General features: G+C 35.9%; 1 protein-coding gene across 8 annotated transcripts in view; it reads left to right on the top strand.

The window, feature by feature from the left end:
* The window catches only part of PALS1 (protein associated with LIN7 1, MAGUK p55 family member), a 75295-nt gene that overhangs the window by 10428 nt on the left and 47040 nt on the right, over positions 1 to 17827 (top strand). For 2 of the 8 annotated variants that reach the window (XM_077909685.1, XM_077909687.1), the window contains exons 2-3: positions 10597 to 10682; positions 16800 to 17326. In XM_077909685.1, coding sequence (XP_077765811.1) covers positions 16960 to 17326 — 367 coding nt within the window. In that variant the 5' untranslated portion in view covers positions 10597 to 10682; positions 16800 to 16959. Of the gene's footprint in view, positions 1 to 2521; positions 2590 to 10596; positions 10683 to 16799; positions 17327 to 17827 lie in introns of those variants that run through there. The other 6 variants (XM_077909690.1, XM_077909691.1, XM_077909686.1 and 3 more) reach the window with 5 other exon arrangements.

The following is a 17827-nucleotide window of genomic DNA, read 5'->3' on the forward strand; positions in this document are numbered from 1 at the left end:
ATCTCACTGCTTAATATGGCACAGAATAGATGCTTGTTCCCAGTTTGCACGTTTATCATTTACTTGTTTAAACTTTAGCTTTGCTTGTGAGCTTAATACCAGAGACTGTTCTAACCTAGTCACCCCCTATAATGTGATAGAATTTGAGATTCAAAACACAATTCCATTTATCCTGTGTTGGCCATAAATGTGTGTAACGGGGATGTCTAACTTTCACATATTCTTGATTAACTTTCTCTACAAAGATATACATGCAAACAGATAAATTTGTAGTGGCTTGTTCTTGCTTTTCCTAGGGTCTTTACTGACAGGCATAATGGTGTGGTTACAGTCCTTGCATGGATTAAGTACCCAGGCTGTAGAGTCAGATTTATGCTGTAATACCTTCTTGTCTTGTGTGTGACTCTGGGCACATTAGCTTATCAAAGTCTGACTCCTTATTTGCAGAATAGGGATTATATTAGTGCCTGATTCAGAGGGATGTAGGGGAGGAAAAACCTTCTAGGTTCACTGTGATGAAAGGCAGAATAACAGGAAAAAGGACTTATTACTGACTGTGGATATGGAGACCTTAATAGAAAAGAATGAAGACCCAAAAAAGCAGTGAGGCTAACCAATAAGTTGTGGAGAAGTAGCAAGACAAAGGAAAACAGGTTTAGGCCTTTAAGGGCTAAAAAAATGTGGAAAGGTAAATCTGTGGGGGCAATAAAGGAAGATAAAGTTTATTTTAGTAAGGTTTGATATACAGATTTAACTTGGAGCTTTCTCCATTGATAATCCTCTCCCAGGATTAAGCTTTTCCTGGTACCATTACAAAAGGAAATTTATGCCCTGCTTTTTTTTAGCCAGATAAAGGGAGAGCCGAAGAGTTTTTTTTTTTTTTTTTTTTTCCTTAATTGCCTTTAGCTTAAAAAAATCCTTATGTCAAGGCATCACATTTGGGGGTGGCATATTTTCATCCCCTTCGGAGCCTTAATTTGAGGATTAACTGAGATGCTATATCAAGAAGGGTTAGGGATCCCTGGGTGGCACAGCGGTTTGGCGCCTGCCTTTGGCTTAGGGCGCGATCCTGGAGACCCGGGATCGAATCCCACATCGGGCTCCCGGTGCGTGGAGCCTGCTTCTCCCTCTGCCTATGTCTCTGCCTCTCTCTCTCTCTCTGTGTGTGTGACTATCATAAATAAATAAAAATTAAAAAAAAAAAAAAAAAGAAGGGTTAGCATAGGGGCACTTGGATGACTGTTAAGCATATGACTCTTGATCCCAGGGTCTTGAGTTCAAGCCCTGCATTGGGCTCCATGCTGAGTATGGAGCCTACTTTAAAAAATAAAAAGCGTAGTGCCTTGGTGTGTATTAAGCACTCCGTAAATATTAGATAAGGGGAAGGTAGAATACAAACCTAGTTTGTGACATTCACATGCGATAAGCAGTGAACTGCATTTTATTTTATTTTTATTTATTTTTAAAGAATGTCTTTTTAAAAAATTTTATTAAAAAAAATTTTATTTATTCATTCATGAGAGACACAGAGAGAGAGAGAGAGAGAGAGAGAGAGAGAGGCAGAGACATAGGCAGAGGGAGAAGCAGGCTCCATGTAGGGAGTCCATGCTGGACTTGATCCCGGGACTCCAGGATCACACCCTGGGCTGAAGGCAGGCGCTAAACCGCTGAGCCACCCAGGGATCCCTGAACTGCATTTTCATAAATTTTAATAAATATATTTTGAGTAGATTGTGTGATTATCAATAACTTGATTAAGCCGTTTTTTTTATTTTTACTTTTTTAATTTATGATAGTCACAGAGAGAGAGAGAGAGAGTCACAGAGACACAGGCAGAGGGAGAAGCAGGCTCCATGCACTGGGAGCCCGACGTGGGATTCGATCCCGGGTCTCCAGGATCGCGCCCTGGACCAAAGGCAGGCGCGAAACTGCTGCGCCACCCAGGGATCCCCTGATTAAGCAGTTTTATAGGAATTGTGTGAATCAGGTGTCATAAACTGATTCAGTGATGAAGAATTGTATTGTGTGTTGAAATAAAGTTCATCTTTGAAATAACAGTGAAAGTCAGTGGGGGAAATAATTTGTTGCCTTATTTATAAACAGCTTACATGCATTGTGAGATCAAGTGTTACTTTGTTACTTGGTTTTATCAGTTTCTTGTATTGACTCAATCATTAGAGTGTTTTTCACTAGGTAATTTTTACTACACATTTTAAAATAGGCATTCACAGAATTGAGTTTCATTACCATAATTTAAAGTCTTACATTTAAATAAAGCATTTGTCTAATTTTTCAAATATCAATGTGTTTGTCTTAATATTTTACTTTTTTCCCCTTTTGTGTGATGAATGGGTTTTGTATCTTCTACATTCTTTCTCATTTATATTAGGATGCTCTTACTAGTACTGCACGTAATTTTTGTAGCATTTTCTGCATTGTTAGTATAGCACTTATCGAATAGCATTGCAATTATATAGGGGTTTTGTTTATTTGCTTATCTGATTTTCATACTAATTTTAAGTTTCTTAAGGATGAAGACTGCCTTAGCAATCTTTTTCTTGTCGGCAACTATCCACGATTTTGTACCAAGTGAGTACTTGTATTATTGAATGAAAGTATGCTTTAGTAATCCTTTTTAGCTCTATAGGATTTGCAGTACAGTAACCTTTAAAATTGACCTTTTGTTCTTATTTCTCTTGTTGCATAATATTCCCCTTATGTTTTCTTTCCTTCTAATACTATCTGGTCAAAATCAGAACATTATTCATGCCCTCCATCAGCAGTACAACAGTACTGAAAGTTCAGTGGATTCTAAACTTAGTCATGTTTGTATTGTCAGTCTTCTTTCTTAGATTCTTCATTCCTGTTCTGATGATTACAATCCTAATTCTGGCCCTGAAAGTACTCTCCATTGTTCCTTCTTTAGTCTAATTTGTATATAGCAATAGATATGAATATTTACTATTAATTTTGCTTAATATTCTTGTTCTGATATCAGAAATGGTTATTAGGTACCTTCTTAATGGCAAGGCAAACTTCTCTCATTTTTATGGCCACTTGTTGAATTGCATACTCATAAGCCATCTAGGTAGAGGTAATCATCTACTGAAATGCTGACCTTTAGAGCATATTTTTTCTCTAGTAAGCTGTAAATCACTTGAGGTCAAAAGTTGGAATCTCTTACAGTGTGTTTTTACAGACCTGAAACCCATGGTATATGTGTTTGAGGGAAAGTAATTATCTGAAGGATTGATACCCAAGATTAAAGGGGATGGAGAAAATCTATATGGAATAGGTATAGAAATAGGTATCAAGAAAGCAAACCAATAGTCATAGGAGTTTGGTTAGTTGGGAATTTTTGAGAGTTTGTCACTGTGCATTATTAACATAATGAAACGATCAATACTATCAAAATTATAAACCTGACTTTTATATTTTAAAGTATAGGTGGTCCCCTTTGCTCTTTATTCTTATAATTATTGCTCTTATTCTTATGGTAAACTGATTGCCTCTCATTTTTAAAGATGTAGCATATTCATTATTGTGTGTTAGAGGAAGCCCTGAGTATGAAAGAGTCATGCTCTTAATGATTGTTTAAGTGCTTTAAGAATTCTTCTTTTTCGGGATCCCTGGGTGGCGCAGCGGTTTGGCGCCTGCCTTTGGCCCACGGCGCGATCCTGGAGACCCGGGATCAAATCCCACGTCGGGCTCCCGGTGCATGGAGCCTGCTTCTCCCTCTGCCTGTGTCTCTGCCTCTCTCTCTCTCTCTCTGTGACTATCATAAATAAATAAAAATTAAAAAAAAAAAAAAGAATTCTTTTTTTTCTTTTCTTAGGAATTATTTTATTTTTGTACTGTTTATGAAATTAATGTTTATGCCTGTAGGCATAATATTTTGATTACTTATTTTTGTGAAAAGATACCAGAACTCTTTTTTTTTTAAGATTTTATTTATTTATTCATGAGAGACAGAGAGAGAGAGAGGCAAAGACACAGGCAGAGAGAGAAGCAGACTCCCAGGTCTCCAGGATCACGCCCTGGGCCAAAGGCGGCACTAAACCGCTGAGCCACTCGGGCTGCCTGAAACCAGAACTCTTAAAAGGGCTTTGTTACTGCTGCTAATTTTTATAGACTTTAAGAAGGGAGTTGTAATTTAAAGTTTCTATGGTTTTTTTTTTTCCTTTCAAAAAGGTATTATCTGTGGTTTTCCTCCAAATTATAAAAGTAACACATTTATTATTTTGGTCAACATTTTGTAAGATACTCAGTACATAACTGCAAATAAAAAAGTAAAACCTGAGAGGTCTGTTATCTTTGCTTTTCATAGATATTAAGTGAAAATGGTATTATGCTTATTTTTCTAGATTAAAAAAATTTTTGTTATTTATCCATGAGAGACTGAGAGAGAGGCAGAGACACAGGCAGAGGGAGAAGCAGGCTCCAAATAGGGAGCCCGATGCGGCACTGGATCCCAGGACTCCAGGATCATGCCATAAGCTGAAGGCTGACGCTCAACCACTGAGCCACCCAGGCGTCCCTAGATATTTTGTTAATGACTTTATAAACATCTTTTATATGCATTTGTAAAAGTGATATGATACATAAACACCATTCTGAAGCTGTCTTTATTCACTTGATTTTGTTCCATGTCAGCTCATAGAGCTTCAACACTAGCAGCCACATTAAGAAATTTTAAAAGAAACAGTTGAAATTTATTTTAATAGTATATTTTAACATAATGTATAAAATATTACCATTTCCACATATATTAAAAATAATTAATGAGATATTTTGCGTATTTTTTTTCCACACAGAGTCTTTGAAATCCAGTGTGTATTTTATACTGATGGCACATCTCAGTTACAATGATAAGTTTTCATTGAAAATACTTGATCTGTGTTTAGATTTTATTAAATTTATAGTTAAAAACATGATTAACATATCTACATTGTTCTAAACATACTTTAGAGGACACATTTCTAGAGAAAGAACTGATCAAAGGTTTATTTAAAGTTTTTAGTAGACTTTGCAGAATTGTTCTTCATAACATGGTACTGGTTTATAGAGTCAACAGTACATAATGTCTATTTTCTTTTGTTGTTTCCAACGTGGACATGATTCATCACTCACACAGACACACAGAAACCTTATACCAAGATAAATATTTTTACATATTTATGCTACCTGTTTTTCTTCCTGCTCTAAATTGGAAGAAAAGGGTCACTCTCACTATAAATATTTCCATGGAGAGAACAACAAAAAGGCAGACCCAGAAGTCAAGAGAAGCTGTGAAGAATTAAGGTTGGGGACAAGGATTCAAAATGAAAGTAACTCAAAGAAGGTGTAATCTGCTCTGGTACCATGTAAATCAAGGTCTTAAGAAATTTACCCTCATGTACCCTTTCTTAGGAAACTTTTGGAGGTTTCTCAAGGAGAAGGGAATAGATGAAGAGGAAAGAGGTGAGGAGAATTTGTTAGGATAAAGATGAATGAATGAAGATGACTTAGAGAATAAATTTAGACTGGAGTATGTTTTTGTCAGATCCCATGTAGAAAACAGATGGCAAAATCAACCTGTGTAATGGAAGAGAGTTTAATGAAGGGACTGTTTACAGAGATGTAGGTTGAGGTTAGGGAACTAAGAAGCATCTCAATGTGAGCAACAGCAGGATGCTTATTACTAAGCCTAGGCTTGAATGGGCAAGGGAGGGAGTAGTTACTGGAATTTACCAGAGTTACTACCTTAGGAGAGGAGCCACCTAGTGGGAACTGTGGCCTTAGAGGAATATGACCTCTGCCAAATCACAGGAGGAAGCTAGGGGGATAAAGAACCCAACCTTCTCTCCTCCCTCCCAGTGGGTATTTCTCTATAGCTAAGCCCTACTGGAAGCCAGAAGATAAGAAAACATGAATAATACAGTCTGTGGAGGTCAGCCTTCTCACACCTGGAGCCAATGGAGAGGACAAGTGAATCTGGACACAGAAAATATCCAGCTTAGAGCTAGAGAATGGTGGACTCCAGAAAGGATATAAGGATATAACTTAAAAAAACAGAAACTGGTAGGTTACCTGATTTGAATATGTACATTAAAGAGTATTTTGATTCTTCTATCAGAATGTAGGGGGATACATTAGTGATTTAACAAAAAAGGGAAATATAACTTAATGAGGAGAAGGAAATGTGTAAATAAATGCTACAGCAGGGACATAGATTAAGTATCCTAGAAGTGTAGGTTGTGGGTGGGAGCGGGCAGGAATAAGGAAGATTTCATAAGACTTAATGGTAGAGGGAAATTTTAACAGATAAAGAAATGAACAGGAAGGATTTTTTTTCCCTGAGTATAAGAAACAATATGTCAAAGCTGTGGAGGTGGAAAATTGTAGGGCTTGTACTGGAAATAGCAAGTAGTTCCATTTGGAAGATAAGAAAGGGAGAAACAGTGGGGGCAAAGTATTCTAGGACTAATTCAAGAGGAGCCATTTGAATGACAGGCTAAAGAATTTGAAATGGGTTCTCCAGAAATTGTTAAAGTACCTGGAGTCAAAAAGAATTCAGTTTGAGGCCCAGCTGCACCATTTAGCTTTTGACATTGGACAAGTTACTGTCTTTACTAAGTTAGAAAATTCAGCCAAGAGATGGTCGTGAGGGTTAAATGAGATAATAATGCAAACTAGGTACTTAGCACAGTGAATGAATGGTATATAGTAAACTGTGGTAAACAGTAGCTTAAGAAAAGGGAAAGGCAACAAAAACTTTTGAAAAGGGACACCCATGATAATAGGCATGCTTCAGGAAAATTTATTCAGCAGTAGAGTTGACCCTTGGACAACACAGTTTAGAACTGCCTGGGTCCACTTGTGTGCCAGTTGTTTTTGTTTTTGTTTTTGTTTTCGATAAATACAGTACAGTCTTATAAATGTATTTTCTTCTTATGATTATCTTAGTAACATTTTCTTTTCTCTAGCTTTATTTTAAGGATAGAGTATATGATACATATACAAAATATGTGTTAATCAACTGTTTATATTATCAGTAAGGCTCCTGTCAACAGTAGACTGTGAGTAGTTAGTAACTCTTAACTCCCATGTTATGCAAGGGTCATCTGTGCAAAGTATGTGGCAACTAGAAAGACCAAGATTGGGGTGACTCTTGAAGTTCATAGAAAAACCTGTGAGAGGGATAATATAAATATGATTTAAGGTAGTGGTATGAGAAGCTAGGGTTATATGTGAGATATTATGGAGGGAGAGTTGATGGGAGTTAGTGTAATTAATTATTAACATATTTAGGGATATTACAATTATGATTTGCAATACTTAATATGACCCTGAGGGACAACTAATTTATCTGACAGGATTAGTCTGTCTAAATTTTTACGGTATTCATTTTTCATGGTATAAAGTAGCATTTTATCGTTAACAGTTTGTCAAGGTAGGACATGTGGCTTAGTTTGGCAGCACATACTGATATTGGAGCAATATAGAATAGAGTATAACATTTTAAAAATGTCACTAGGAAACTGAAATATTTGTAGCTTAGTGTTAGTCTTCAAATGAGGAGAAGTTTATATGCATTTCTGCCATTTCTCCACTTGACTACCTCTCCTTTGCTGAATATTTAGAAACTCTGAGCAATAGATGGCATGCTATCATAGCTTGGTGTTACAGTAAACTTGTAGTCTGTTAACATATAAGTGAAATTAATTATTGTGTCATTTTATGAAGCAGTTGAAAGATGAATTCTCTCTAATCATATTTTAAAAGTAAAAGAATGATGTAATTATGTGATTTTTGAAAGAAGTATGTAGTCAGGGTAGTATCATCTTACAGAGGTATAACTAACATTCCACTGTGGATCCACATAAGGGTTCACTGATCTGGATTTTAGTTCCTGTTCTGTTATTTGTAGCTCTGTGACTTAACTTGCAATGTCTACATATCTTCTGGAAAATGGAGATATCTAGCCTGCTTACCTTTCAGGGAAACTGGAGATCAGATGAGATAATGTGCTTGAATTTATTAGGGAAACTGAAAAGCTTTACAAATGTAAGGTATAAATGTGTAAATTACTTACAAATTTTCATTTCTAGCCTGTCCTCTTAGGTTTCCCTGTCTAGCAGTTAACAGCCTGCCAAAGTTACCCTTTAAAATGGAATTTATCCTCTTTCCAATTCTCCACATCCTCCTCCTCTCCTTCCCAAGGAGAAAAATCTTATTCTCTGAATTCTTCTGTTTTAATGTCCCATAATTTCTCCCAGGTTCAATTGTCATGCTCAGTATTTTGGAATTATATTTGGCTCCTGGTCTCTAAATCCTGTCAAGTCATCATTTGTAATAACCATTGTTTGAAGTTATCCCTTTTTCATTCCTTCTGCTACTTCCTTTATCCTCCCATGCATAAAGTATTAAAACATTATCTCAATTGGTTGCTCTACTTACATTTCCCTTGGCCAACTCCGGTTACAGTATAGATTTAACTTTGTAAAAAGCCAATTTTCTGTTGTTTTTTTGTTTTTGTTTTTGTTTTTTTAACTCAGAAACCCATAGTTTTCCTTTTCTCCTTGCTTACAGGAGAAAATTCAAACAATTTAGCTTAGCATTCAGCGTCAACTCTGCCGTTATCTTCTATCTTTTACTCTGGCTCTATTCCTTATCAAGACTGTTCTTGTTCTCTAACTAGGCCACATATATTCTTGATTGGTAGCAATATACTAGAAAGCCATATTAAAAGTAACTTTATCCCACATGTTTAAAAATCCATTTCTGGTCAGTTTGAAAATGTTATAAATTACCTTTTGTCCTATACCTTTTCAAAAACTTGACTAACCTTTTGGACTCATTTAATCTTTTATTACCAAGTTGTTGAAGGTGATAATGGGGAGTTCAAGTAACCAACCATTTGATATCTTTGATACTGTTTGGCTTTTAACCAGTTCCTCCTGTGAATTTGTGGTCCTGAGTATCTCCAAAGACCTTCAACTTTGTATTTGATATAAGCAAATGGAGCACTTTCTCACTGAATTTTTTAAGTTGTCAGTAAGAATTTCTGAGTTAAATACTTTGCATGACTAGCCCAAATATATTTGAGTTTTAACTCGTATTTACTTAATTTTAGATATACATAAAGTTTCTTTTTTGTAAAGATGGTATATGGGCCATTCATTCATTTCACAGGTTTTTTTAAATATATGAATATATGAATTGTTTTGAATACACAGTGTATATAAATATACATTAGTCTTTTTCAAAACTTAATTATTTTGAGGGGCGATGGTGTATGTAGCTCAGTCGGTTAAGCATCTGCCTTAGCATCAGGTCATGATCCCCGGGTCCTGGGATCTAGCCCTTTGTCAAGTTTCCTGCTCAGTGGGGAGTCTGTACCCCCCCCCCCTTTGTGTTCTCCCTCTCTCTCAAAGTAAATAAAGTCTTTTTTTAAAAAATGATTTTGAGTATCTTTCCAAATGTTCATTTTTGCCTCTTGTGTATCTTCTTTGGTGAAGTGGTCAAATCACTTGCCCAATTTTTTTAAATTGGGATTTTTGACTTAATGAGATGTAGGAGTGTTTATAGTGAATATAAATATTTTGCAGACACATTTCTCCCTTTTTTTAGCATGCCTTTTCATTTTGTGAACATGATCTTCTAGTGGGGTATTTTGGAGTATTTTGCCACCCTTCAGTGGATTCTAAAAACTGTACAATCCACAGATCTTAGCAACAGACTAGATAATAGAGTTTGAAAAAGATCAAATCTTGGAGATAGTGGTATTATTAACAAAAGTAGGGAAGAAGTTGAGGTCAGTTTGAGATATATTAAAATTGAGATCCTGGTAATATCCATATAGAAATGTACTTTTTGTTTCCTCAACCTAGAACCCTTTATTTCTGGATCATCCCACAGCTGACTCATTTTTTTTTTGTCATTTAGGTCTCAGTGCAAATATCACCTCCTAAAATAGTCCTTCCCTGGCCTTCTTATCTAATGTTATCCATTTCTAAACATCACTATTTATTATATTAGTTACACTTTCTCTCTAGTTCTTTATCTGAAGTATCTTACATGTTTGCTCTTTATTATCTGTTACTCTGCCAGAATGTAAGCATCATTGGGACAGCAAGATCCTCTCCTCTTGGTCTGGTGTAGCATCAAAATCTCCCTCTCTGAATTAACTACAGCTCCTGTCAAATTCTTGTGGATCTTTTTGGATCCTTAACTTCTCATTTTCTCAGCATTGTAAGCTAGTAAAAATATTTAAAATTGGTCCAGAAGTTGTAGTTAAAACAAAGAAAAAATATGAACTGCATTTTTGTTTGAGCCTTAAATTAGAGGTCAAAAGGGATCATTAAAAATAATCTGCAAAAGGTCTTACCAGTTATGCTTGCCTCTTTCTCCTCAATAATTTCAGGTAATTTACAATGATTTTAATTGATGTTCATTAAATATTGGGGAGGATTTACAGCTTTACTGCTTCATACCAAGAAATCCTAGCCCATCTACAAACAGAATTAGATATCGTATTGAATTAACCTGTCTCACTCTTTCCCCTAAAAAATACTGCAGACCTTTACACTTGATTGTCTCTCCTCTATTTTACAGAGTAAGAAAGTTAGCCTGAGTTCTGTGAAAGACCAGAGAAGAAAAACTAAGAGGATAGTAGACAAGTTCTTTCCAATTTGCATAACGTAAGTTCTTTTCACTATTCTTGGCCTGAATTTTCTGTTAGCTGACAAAGCTGTTTCTATGGAAACAAATAGTCCAACTTCTTAGAATGTCAGAGGAATGCTGATCACTGAAAATGAGACTTCCCAGCTGCTAGTCAAAAGGCATTGCTTGTGGAAGAAGAAGGGGAAAAAGGATGAATTGAAAAAAAAAAAATCTAGAGTTCTGGGCTGTAGTGTAGACGACCATCTTCATTCCCCAGCTGTCACATAAACGATTCTATTTCTTGGTGTAGAGTTTTAGTGGGCCTATATACTTCAGACTATTTCAGGTCCCCCAATCTCAATCATTTTTAATTATTTGAAGCTTATTAGCTTTCTTGTACCTCCTTCTCTTATAGCCAATTCAGATAAGCAAGCTCTTTCTCCCCAGTTGGTTTGAAGTTAGCATTGAAACAGCTTTGGGATGCCAACCTGAAAATTTGTTTTCTTGTCTTTTGGACTATGTAAAGAGTTTTGACTTCTTTTTTCTTTTTTTTAATCTTTGGGTGGGGGTGCAAGCTGGGACTCTGATGAGGATGTGAAATGTGGGCTTTTGAGGCATTTTAAAAACAATTTATAATTAGAAGGTTGAGAAGAGAGGAATAGAGTACTCTTAGGGCCAGGAACCTGTAGCTTTATTATTTGCGTAAGACAGCCTTTTATTTACATATAAGGAGATAATTCTCTAGTTTAGTTATTTATCAGCTTCTGAATTGTCAGACAAAAGACTTTTTTCCCTTTCTTTTTCTCTTTTTCTTTTGCTTGTTTGTGTATGTGTTTTGGAAAGGGAGAGTACAATTCCTTTGGACTGCTACATTTTAATGATATGTGTTGACTACATATATGAGCTATAGTATTCATGGTTTGTGTGTTTAAGAATTACAATTATCTTGATGCCAGACCTATAGGACGTAGCATAATGTTTCTCTGATTCTGGAAGAACTTTTGAATCTTTTAGGGCCCTCCTGAATTAATTTGTGATCATTATAATGTGTCTTGGAGTGTTGTTTGGTGAGATCATTATTTAACCAAGGTGATCTGAAAAAATTTCTTGAAGGAAATGGGGGCTGTAGTAGACAAAAGATGAAAGGAGAAGCAGTTCATATTTCTTAACCTTATTAGGCACTTAGGAAGAAAAAAGATACAGGATAGGCACAAATGAGGAAGCAAACTTAGAAAGTTTGTATAGGAAAGTATTAAAGATACAGTTAGAAAGTTTGGATTTACCTTGTGAGTTGGGACACTGTTCTCTAGGCAGTATGAAAGCCATTAGAGATCTTGAACATAGAAGTGATTTAGTTAGTCATATACTTAATTAAGCATTTGTCCCTTACTATATATGTATCAGGACTATATAGATGAATAAGATAGATGCTTAATAGGTAGATCATTTACACATATGACCTGCAGTCACCTTGCAATTAATGTGTCCAAAACTATTGCCCTTCAATTTCTGTCCTTTTCTAATTCTTCTTCTCCTGTATTCTCCACATTAATATTTGCCATCCACCCAGTAAATCAAAGTTAGTGGTCCTGGAGTCACACTGCTGTGGTTCCTATTCTGAAGCTTCCCTGTTTGCTTGGCCCCTGTGCTGGGTGATTTCATGGATCCAGATATGAGTCAGTATGGTTCCTGATCTATAAAGGCATCTAGTCTGATGGGGCAGACAGACAAAGATACAAATAGCTGTAGTCTAGTTTGATCAGAGATGTGACAGGGATTGGGAGTTCCAGAGCAAGCACATAACCAGTTTGAGGAGTCATGGCAATCTGGAGTAGGATGTATTTCAACTGAGACTTTTAAAAGGAGAGTAGGCAAGGATTAGATCCTAGGCAGTCTGATTCTGGAGCCTTGTTCTCTTAAACATTATGCTGTCTTGGGTAACGGGGGAGGTATAATGGCATTAATTAGAACTGAGAGTGGAGGAAGAGGATTAAGGAGAATATGAGGGGATTAAAGGGAAATAATGAGTTTAGCTCTGGACACATTAATTTCTAGATCTCTAGGACATTTTGGTAGATAGCCTAATGGGCAGGGATCCTGTCTCTATAACCCTAGTACCTAGTCAAGAGTAAATGCTCAGTTATATTTATGTACAGATCACTCTTCTTTTCTAAATCTTTGATGACTTTCTTACTGTCTTGAGAATTAAGAACTTAATTTAAGACCTTTTGTAAGTTGGACCCAAACAAACTTTTTAGCCACTATTCTCTTGTACAAGCTGACTGCTTTAGTTCAACTAGCCTTATTTGTTCTTTTCCCATACCTTTTATCTTCCTCCCTTTTGTTCATATATGGCCTCTTGCTTGTTTTACCATTCTGTCTTCAAAGTCTACTTCAGCCCTTATACCTCATCTACCAAACAGGCATATTTGGAACTACTTTTAGAGTAGTAATGAGGATTAAATGAGTGAATACTGTGTAAAGTGTTTGTAATATTCTCCAACACGTAAGTGCTCAGTAATTGTTAAAGTTCTAAGTACTGCTACTACTACTTCCTTCTCCTCTTCCTCTTTCTCAGCTCTTCTTTTTTTGCTATATGAAAGGCAGACACCAAGTTCTAGTACTTCTATAACATATATATTTTTTAGTATAACTTTTTTTTCATCTTCACTGTCTTAGATCAAGACCCTATTTCTTACAGTTGCCTTCAAACTGGTCTCATTCCACCCTTAAGTCAATCATATACACTTCTGCCAGAGTGATAGTCCTCTTAAAGTTAATGTGATCAGGTCAATTCTGCTTTAAATCCTACAATAATTATTACTACTTTCAGGCTAAGTCCTTAGTTCTTAAACTAACTCAGTCTGGCCCCCCATTTGCCTTTTCAGTTTCATTATTATTTATGTATGAAATGCTCCCATTGTCCTGTCCAGCCTTATTGCATTCTGTTCTGTTTTCTGAAAATGCTATATTTTCATACTCTTCATTCTTACTGATCATGTGATCCCTCTGCCTGGAATAGACTTTTCTATCTGACTAATTTTTAGTTCTTTGAAATATTGCTCAAAGAAATGTATCCTCATGTTTTGAGTGTTTGCTGTGACTCCTTACTGCATACTAAGTTTCAGAGTCTACGATATGTGCAATCTTCTATGAAATTCTGACATTCTTAGTTGAACAAATACTCACTGGGCATGAGTTTAGAATCTAATGAGAAGAAACCAGCTGGGGAAGAATAATCATTCATTTTCTTTGCTGTCTTTCCCAGTACACTGTGAACACTCCAAGGAAAATGACCAAAATGGAATTTTAAGCGGATTAATATCAGGTTGCAGAAATTTTTCTGAGAGTAAAAGACTAGATCCAGAAAGACAAGCATGATAATAGTCCAAGCATAAAAATTCTGACCCAGATCAGCTGGCTCGGTCTCTTTTGCACGAGCTGTAATTTCCCCCTCCCATGATCTATTATAGTGACTATGGACATAGCCTTAGTTTTTAAGCTGGGAGTTTTAATTTCAGATCATAATTTTGTAGACTAGCATATAAGGTAAAAAGTACATTACTATTCATTAAATATGATTTTTAATACCCAGTAAATATTGTAATTGGAGAAAGGTGAGAGTTTCAATTTTCTGGGAATATATACTCCTAGATTTTTCAAATCAAAATTAAGCATAGCACTACAGTAATTTCCACATACATTTCTGCTTACTTATAGTGAGAACATTAAATAAGCTGAATTTGCATTATGTATAATCAATATATAAAACTTAACAGCCTAATATAATACTGATAGTTCTCAGTTTACTGAAAAATAAAGCAATCCAATTATAAATAAGTTATTTACATGTAGCTCACATAGTTATAAATAGAGAAGTTAAAATTTGGATACAAGACAGAAAAATCTACCAAAATTCTTGTGAGAATGTAATGTTAGTGGCTTATGTAGCTGGCACCTGTCTTCCTGCCTGTTGGTCTAATGGTTTTCCTCTCAATCTAGGTGGGTTAAAGAAGTATGTGACAAGATATTTGTTTGAGTGGAGATTGGTTGGCATTTAGGAATATTATCTGAAAACTCAGCTTTTGCTGAGTTGGCATATGCTCTAGCCAATTTACTGAAGTGATGCTCAACTCAAGGAGATAGTGGGTTTATTATTGTAAATATTTTTAAAGTCTTGAACAGAGAAGACTAATTAGATTTACTGTGTGGGTTTACACATAAATAAACAATCTGCTTACTTACACCTAAGAAATGGCTTGATGAAAAGCCTTTGTCATCCAGTAAAATATTTTTCTTATCTAAAATATGTTGATGTGGGGAACCTAGGTGGCTCAGTCAGTTGGGTGCCCCACTCCTCATTTTGGCTTGGGTCATGGTCTTGTGGTCGTGGGATTGGCTCTGAGTGGGGCTGTGCACTCAGCCTGAAGTCCACTTCTTTCTCTCTGATCCTCCCCTCAACGGATGCTACTTTCTCTCTAAAATAAATAAATCTGGGATCCCTGGGTGGCGCAGCGGTTTGGCACCTGCCTTTGGCCCAGGGCGCGATCCTGGAGACCCGGGATCGAGTCCCACGTCAGGCTCCCTGCATGGAGCCTGCTTCTCCCTCTGCCTCTCTCTCTCTCTCTCTCTCTCTGTGTGACTATCATAAATAAATTTTAAAATTTAAAAAAAAAAAAAATAAAATAAATAAATCTTTTTTAAAAATGACATAGGGATCCCTGGGTGGCACAGCGGTTTGGCGCCTGCCTTTGGCCCAGGGCGCGATCCTGGAGATCCAGGATCGAATCCCACATCGGGCTCCCGGTGCATGGAGCCTGCTTCTCCCTCTGCCTATGTCTCTGCCTCTCTCTCTCTCTCTCTCTCTCTCTCTCTCTGTGACTATCATAAATAAATAAAAAATTAAAAAAAAATTAAAAAATAAAAATGACATAAAAATATTTTGAAGGATTTTTAAAATAGAATCAGGTTAATACTGAATTTTTAAAATAGAATCAAATTAATACTAACAACTAATATACATACATGTATTTTTTAGTTTTAAAACTTGCATACAGCATCTCGGTTAAAACTCAGAACAACAACAACAACAAAAAACTCAGAACAAGCCTATGAATAAATTTTCCAAAGGAATCTGACATTCAGAGAGAGAACCTGACTAGTCTTAAATCATAAAACCAGAAGAAGTCGCAGAACCAGAATTAAAATTCAGTTTCTGGTCTCTAAGTCCAATATATTATTTGCTGTGGAGTGTAACTTTAATAAAGATTTTTTTGAGTGGTAACAGATACTACTATTTTCTGAATGAATCTTCATTAGGAATTAATCTTAATTCTTTTTAAAAAATTTTTTCAAAGATTTTATTTGTTTGAAAGAGCACGAGCAGCAGGGAGGACCAGAAGGAGATGTCAACTCCCTACTCAGCAGGGAGTCTGAAGATGCTGGACTCAATATCCCAGGATCCCAAGGTCATGACCTTAGCCTAAGGCAGACACTGAACCATTTGAGCCACCTAGGCACCCTTAATTCTTTTTTTAAGGTGACTGGTTATAAAGACTAATAACCCACAGTCTTTTTCTCACTTAATGTGGTTTTATCCTATAGATGCCTTAGCTGCTAATTAAAATTTCTTTTTCATTAGGTATCTCCTGCATCTCATAAACTCCTAAAAGTTAATTATCCCCCACAATACTACCTTAATCTCAGGTGAGCCACCAACATGGCTTGCTATATGCCAGTTTCTTTAGCAGTTAACTAGGAAGCTATTTCAATTTCATGTATTGAGTGTAAAGTACTGTGTTGACACAACTCTACAAAGATTATCAAAACATCTTTATACCTTAAGCAACCTATTCTCTACTAGAGTGGTACCTAAAATTTTCTTACTTTCCCTCTTTGCTAAACTTTCCAATACATGGTTTTTCTCAGCTATAGGATTAAACAGTATGCTTCAAATTCTTGGGAGGGGATTTTTTTTAATAACTTGATTTCCTCAGCATTATTTGTAAAATAAAACAAAAGTACTTAATCTATGTAGCCAAATAATGTTGTACACTTAAGAGATGGTATATTGTGTGTAGATTAGAAGTGGGCTGTGTAAAATCTACTTTTATATTGTAATTCTTATATTTTTTTTCCCCATCTTTCCCCCTTAGATTTCCTTCATGGATACATTTCATAGCATTATTATGTGATGTGAGAAGTTTTTTGTTTTTGTTTTTTGAAGTAACATGGATTTTATACTACAGAATCAAGATATTGGCTTTATAGGAGAAATTGATTTATAAAAAGTGGTACAGGTTTTTATAGATAACCATGACAACATCCCATATGAATGGGCATGTTACTGAGGAATCAGACAACGAAGTAAAAAATGTTGATCTTGCATCACCAGAGGAACATCAGAAGCATCGAGAGATGGCTGTTGACTGCCCCGGAGATTTGGGCACCAGGATGATGCCAGTACGTCGAAGTGCACAGTTGGAGCGTATTCGGCAACAACAGGAAGACATGAGGCGTAGGCGAGAGGAAGAAGGGAAAAAACAAGAACTTGACCTTAATTCTTCCATGAGACTTAAGAAACTAGCCCAAATTCCTCCAAAGACTGGAATAGATAACCCTATATTTGATACAGAGGAAGGAATTGTCTTAGAAAGTCCTCATTATGCTGTGAAAATATTAGGTAAGTATATACAGCAGTATAATAGAAAATACTTTTGTTTCTCTTGCCTTAACATAAATGTATACAGGAAGGAAGAGGAGTATAAGAGAATGTAAGTAATAGCAGTTTGATTTCAGACCAAGATAAGTTCTTTTCTTGCAAAGGCCACATAACCAACCATCATTGTTTACTTTTAGTCACGTAGAGCTAAAGCATATAGTTTATTCAGTCACTACAACATGATTTTTAGATACAATCTTTGAATTAAAAATTTCTACATGTATGATAACATTTATTGCCTTGAAATTCACCTTTTATTTCAAACTCTTATACCAAAATTACTGAAAAGCAGTTTTCAGATTTGAATTTCCGATTTCCTTGAAGTTTATAAAATTATAATGAAATTAATATCTGTAGCTTTGGTAATCTATTTGATTTTTCTTTCATTAATGACTGTCAATATGAAGAACTAGAGCCGGGACACCTGGGTGCCTCAGCGATTGAGTGTCTGCCTTCAGCTCA

Source organism: Canis aureus, chromosome 9, assembly GCF_053574225.1.
Source record: "Canis aureus isolate CA01 chromosome 9, VMU_Caureus_v.1.0, whole genome shotgun sequence".
NCBI classification, from domain to species: Eukaryota; Metazoa; Chordata; class Mammalia; order Carnivora; family Canidae; genus Canis; species Canis aureus.